The 6335-nt window shown below is 38.5% G+C and overlaps 1 protein-coding gene across 1 annotated transcript; it reads left to right on the forward strand.

Annotated features, from left to right (window-relative positions):
• The first annotated feature begins 479 nt into the window (after positions 1-479).
• Positions 480-5272, forward strand: LOC144639629 (small cysteine-rich protein 2-like). The gene is made up of 4 exons (XM_078498921.1): positions 480-563; positions 4287-4369; positions 4521-4661; positions 5108-5272. The coding sequence occupies exons 2-3, from the start codon at positions 4294-4296 to the stop codon at positions 4640-4642; spliced, it is 198 nt and encodes a 65-aa protein (XP_078355047.1). The 5' UTR covers positions 480-563; positions 4287-4293; the 3' UTR covers positions 4643-4661; positions 5108-5272.
• Positions 5273-6335: the final 1063 nt, after the last annotated feature.

The following is a 6335-nucleotide window of genomic DNA, read 5'->3' on the forward strand; positions in this document are numbered from 1 at the left end:
GGAAAAGAAGAACAAAATCGTCATCGCAATATAATTTGCAGACACGAAAGTTATAAGAACTTAACACTTCATTATAGACGAAAAATTAATGAGCAATTGAGCAGCATTTCTGGAAATGATGTTTGGAATATAATTCCCTGTATGACTGTTATATACAGCGAAACACTTTGTGACAATTTGCAACATTCGCTGTCTTTTAGTGTAATTTTCTTTCTTAAAAGCAACAGAAAACGCACAGAATTGAAAGGAGTCTATGGGCTCGTTTACATGATTCCCGAATGCTTTATTCTACTGGTCCTCTACTGTAGGTAAAAGTTCATGTTGTTAATTTCTTGGACAAGGGGCATTGTTCTCTCGAAAGGAACGAGCCATTCATGTGAGACCTTGGGACAGGGTCTACCCGATCCCCTTAGGCAACCTAATAACCTTATTCGAGATGTCATAGCAAAGTATTAGAAACATCACATTTAAGCATATTCCCCATCATCACTTGAATTAAATAACCGTCCTCAAGATAGTACCCTGTACGCCTGTACGCTGTATCATTGCCGGAGAATAATCAGGTAAGATCAGTTGAAGTCCCAAAGATAGTTTTCAAATTTGTTTTTTTGCACAGACTTAACGTGACATATCAAGGCTGACCCAACCGTTAATAACGCGAATCGTGGAAAATGCGAAAACCGATGCGCAATTTTTATTTTAAAACGTAGTTATTAGGTGTCGTTGTTTTCAATTAAATCAGCTTTCATCGTTTGTAGTTTTACTCTAGATTGTTGATAGTGTAACAGAATTTTTCTAACATCACCCTACCTTACTCTTACTTAAACACGGCTGTCTTTTTAAAGCTCAGAGAAGCTTGTGGGGCCGTGTTTTCCCGATCGAATTAGAATTTGGCAGTAGTGTTTTTTTTTCACAGTTGCTATTAATTGATACTGGAAATTGCGGGAGTGTAATTTTGAACGCTCTCCTTCAGACGCCACATTCACAGATGCGAAAGTAAAGCTACGTCAGTCTGTAGCTGGCTTTTTTATTAAAGCCAGTTGGGTTGTTATTTTCTTCAGGAGGTCTCTAATCTGGGAATCACAATTACTCTTATACCCGTGTAATTTGTTCGCTCAAGAGTTAAAAGAATGCCCGGTATAATAATCAAACATGTCTCGCGTTGCCAGAATCTTATAATGATAACACTGACATATAAAAAGAAGAGAAGAGAAAGGAAACATTCATCTATTTCTATTTTATAAACTTTATGATATATACATAAAATTTATGATCAAGCGGCCACGTTAATTTTGAATTCTTGTAAGACAACCGCCGTTGTCATGGTCGAAAACTAAATGAATTTTTAAACTTGGCAATATGAATACAAAAAATAATGTCTTTTAGTGTAATTTTCTTTCTTAAAAGCAACAGAAAACGCACAGAATTGAAAGGAGTCTATGGGCCTGTTTACATGATTCCGGAATGCTTTACAGTCAACTCTCTCTTAACGGACACCTCTATAAGACGGACACCTCCATAAGACGGACACCTGGTGATGGTCCCTGCCGTTTTTCAGTCATTTTACTGCAACCAAACTCCCTATAAGACGGACAGTCACCTTTCTAAGACGGACAACGGACACTTTGAAACCGCCAGCGGACACGCATAAAAAGTTATTTTTTTAGTGAATAATACTTCGAAACTTGGTATCAGCATATAGCATAGTAGGTCAGCGCCTTTAGAATACCAAACTTACCAAAACCAATCCGCTATAACGTATTTTTTCCTCGTTAAGTATATGGCATCAAAGAGAAGCATTGTTGTGCTTACAGTATTACCGTTTGTAATAAACAAACAAGTCAAATTTCTGATATTATTTTTGTTCCACTTTATAGGTTTTGCTAAAGTCAGCGACTCAAAACAAACGTGTATTCGTTGTGCATAGCCGATTAGCTTTATCTTCTCAAAATTTCTGGTGTCACGTTGCCTCGACCCTCTATAAGGCGGACACCTCTCTAAGACGGACAGTTGGGGCCGATCCCGACGGTGTCCGTCTTAGAGAGAGTTGACTGTATTCTACTGGTCCTCTACTGTAGGTAGGAGTTCCTGTTGTTAATTTCTTGGACAAGGGGCATTGTTCTCTCGAAAGGAACGAGCCATTCATGTGAGACCTTGGGACAGGGTCTACCCGATCCCCTTAGGCAACCAATAACCTTATTCGAGATGACATAACAAAGTATTAGAAACATCACATTTTAGCATATTCCCCATCATCACTTGATTTAAAGAACCGTCCTCAAGATAGTACGCTGTATCATTGCCGGAGAAAAATCAGGTAAGATCAGTTTAAGTCCCAAATTTGTTTTTTTGCAAGTATATATGGAGTTTGAAAGATCAGAACACTAAGCATGACATCAAGTGGTGCAAAGTTAAACAGCCTAGGTCTTATTCGAATATTACCAAGCGATGTAATTTGTGTTTGTAGGAGAAATTTTTCATTTTATGTAAACCGGAAACGAGCCCGTATCGTGTTGCAGACATGCTAGGAAATTCTTGCTGGAAAACGTTATCATGTAACTAGTGATAAAGTTTCCGCGTGACGTGACATGTGACACACAATGTATTGTATTGTTCTGTATTTTCATATTTCTTTCAATGTAACCGTTTTTTCTGGCAGTCCCCTGATGATTGCCTCGCATGAGGCATGAAACTCAGAGTAGCGATTAAACAGATTTTAATGCCTTGGATGAAATCGACTAAAAACAGATTTAACCTGAAAACCAATTTGACCTGCAACAGATATTTAACGAAGTCCGGATCACTTTGGTCGGTTTTCGTCGGTATGTTGGCGTAATTGTCGCAACTGACAAGCAGTGAAACGAACCTTCTGAAACAGTTGGCATAAGAAGCAACATCTAAATTCCGTTGCAGCGAATCTATACCACACAAAGTTTTCATGTAATGTGGATTTGGACTTGAACGAGAACAGTGGCGAATGGACGGATTTGGTCCAAAAACGGCACGGATCGGCGGATTTGCGTACCCCGATTCATCTCCTCTTTAAGCAATATATCATTTTTACAGCAATATTTTAAGCGCTGAACGTTTATTTTCTTCTAATTGTAAATGCATTTTTCCGGTATCTGAGAGCATGCCCCACGCTTCTTCACTCAAATTCTTGATGCGCGGGACTGCGAGCTAAGTTAGCGTATCGAACTGTGAAACAGTATTTACGGGATTTTTCTCGCTTTACGCTCTACATTTTTACGTATATTTAAATTTAATATACTAAAAAAAGGAAAGAAAATAGACGACATCGCATCTTAACAGCTGAATATGCTATAAAAATAGCGTAATCTGCTGTTGAAGTACCACTAAAAAACAGATTTAAAAGGTGTGGAATCCGTAATCTCGCACCTTTTGGAATCCGGAATCCTCAGGCATTGAATCCGGAATCCAGTCACTGGAATCCTGAATCCACGATACGGAATCCGGAATCCAAGACTCTCTTAGATTCCCTTACATGGGGCGAGTGATCCTTCACAAGTTCCCAGAAAAAAAAAGGTAGGAATACCAAACCTGTTTAACAAAGTTGCACCTTTATTTCTAATGTAACAAAGCGAGGAATTCGTTTTGGGCGTTTTGTTAAGTGCCGCTTCGCAATTAAGTTAAAGAATAACTCGACCTGTTTTCTTAGCTTGGAGTTGGCCGATTTTTCTCTCTCTGAAAAAATTTTAATCAGTTACTGTAGATCGGCAGTATGCAAGAGTACTAGTGTTGAAATTACAACAACTCTAAAGCCATTTTCAATTACACTGGAGGAGTGTGTTTTTTTTAAAAAAAAATGAAAAACCCGGTATCTATTCAAGGTTTTGATAATCCGCTAACTATACAACGGGTATACTTTTTTGCGTCTAGCATCAGGCGATCCAAATGAGTTTTTATATCTGACTATAGTCCGATCCAATTTCTCGATCCCCTTCCGGGCTTTGATAGAAGACTTTCATATATCAGAAGAAGGTTCTTCATTCAAGTCCAACATTTGAACGAAAATTTTATTAAATGAACAATTATTTTACCTTTGTACTTATGATAAATATTAACAGTACAGCTTACCAGCTAAATCTTCGTTTCATTTCAGGTATCATTATATGGCCGTGTTTCACAAGGAAATATTATACTTAAATCAAACAAAGCCCTTGAACTAAACCCGACTGAAATGAGCTTTGAAAAAGTGAAATCATGATCATTTTAATCTCTCCATTTTCATAATTCAATAAGATTGTGACTGTTTTCTTTTGCAGGAAGATTATGGACTCCAAGTTTCATTTGTGCCTGTTACTGATTATTTTGGGGAGTCTTACCATGCAAGTTCATTCCCAGCAGGGTGAGTGTGTTTTCATCACGACCGTACGCTGTTAGAATTGTATTTTTAACCTTACTTGTGGACTCGCGAATGAAAGTCAAATATTTGCCAGGTTGTGTTTGGAGAATGACTTTTTATGATTAAAAAGAGAACAATCTTTTCTTGGTTGCAGGGGCTTGTGAGCCGAATTTTGGGAGATGTTCCGATCAAGATGTCGAATGTAATGACTGCTCTGACCACTTTTACCTGCCCAGGGTTCCAGAAATGCTGCTGTTACTTCAACTAACCCACTGATGTTGATGCTATCATCAGGGTAAGTAAAATTCTTAAAACATCATATGCATTATATTGACACCTGTTCACAAAATCTTCAACATACTTTTTCCCTGCAGAAGTCTTTTTTATCTCTCATCAATACATAACTGCAGAAAACACGCCTTTTCATACATCAGTAGAGCAGGAGAACCTTACTCACCATACTATTCGCGCTGTGGAAGAAACCATACATGCGCATTTATGGACGCATGAATAAATCGATATCAACTTATCATCCACATAAACTGTTTGTAATTTTAAACACCATGATTGGAACCACTTCTGCCCTTGCTAGTGTCGCCAAGATGTCAAAATAAGTTAAACAGCTCCACAGCAAAGCTTCGTTGTAACAATATTCTGAAAAAGGATCCAGGTTAACTATACAAGTGACAACTAAGTGGCTTATAACCTTGGGTAATAATCAGTTATTTTTCTCTTTTGCAGAGTCAGATGGTGGCAATGATGAAATGACGGCCTTAAATTAGTTACAAAATGATAAACCGATAAAGTAAATTCTGGAATAATTGAGTAAATTGGATATTCTTAAGGGGAAACACGGTAAAACATAATGTAAGACTAGGACAAATAAAGGCTGGATCATTGAAAAAAGTTTCTTTTTGTCTCCATCGTTTTATTAATACTTAAGATGAAAACAAGAATGAAGGAAGAAAGATAAATCAAAAGGATTCCACTGAAATCTCCGGATTAAACTTTTATATACAACTTTTCGGAAAAAAAGTAACCCTTCCGTACACCTTCCCTAGAAAATGGTACCCCTTTCACATACCTATTATAGAAAATCTGCGTCCATTTTCTTCATTTTGCCCTATGAATAACCCCTTAAAATACTTAGATGAGTCAGCCATGAGGTGCGTCTGTTCGAGACATTTTGAAAGGTCTTTTACATAAATAAATGGAAGTTTTCCCTACCCTTTTGTATACTTCAACTCGTGAAATCCCTAACGTTTTATATAATTATAACCTTAAAAGGTACCCCTTTCAGGCGAAGGCTACCCGTATAGTCCACTGTAGGGATTGCCCCCCCTCCCCTTCCGGAGGTACCTACCTATACCTATATCTTTCCATGCCATAAGGCACATAAGGCTTTGACATTCTCTCTCCTGCCTACTACGATTTGCTGCAAGGGCTCTGACATTCGCCCATGGCTGCGCCACCCAGCCTGTTTCGCTGTCATCTTCAACCATCCTCCTCCGTGTTGAACTTTCGGTCGACCTGGTCTTCTTCTCCCTCTCTGGCGTCGACTCCAAAGCTGCGTCACAATGTTACCTCTCTGCCTTTCCTCATTGCTGCTGACCAATCCAGTTCCATTTTCGGCGTCTGATCTCATCGCTCGTTCTGTTCACTCCTGTATTCTCCTGGATTTGTTGGTGGGATATGGTCTGAGGCCACCTTATCCTTAGAATCCTCTTCATGCACTTGTATTGGAAAGCGTCCCGGAGGTAAAGATGATTTACGCTTGAAAGAATGTCCGGTTAGCAATCAACAGTAACCAGTCGAGAGAAAACTGTTACAGTAAAATTGATAAGGGGCAACACAGCCAAAGTTGATGTAAAGCTGAAATGAGGTATAGGACGTTTTATAAAATTTCTTGAACAGAAAACTACAGTAAATACTGTCAGAATTCGACATGTGTTAGAATCCAACATGCATG

This window comes from Oculina patagonica, unplaced genomic scaffold (genome assembly GCF_052425735.1).
Source record: "Oculina patagonica isolate OP01 unplaced genomic scaffold, crgOcupat unplaced1130, whole genome shotgun sequence".
Taxonomy (NCBI): domain Eukaryota; kingdom Metazoa; phylum Cnidaria; class Anthozoa; order Scleractinia; family Oculinidae; genus Oculina; species Oculina patagonica.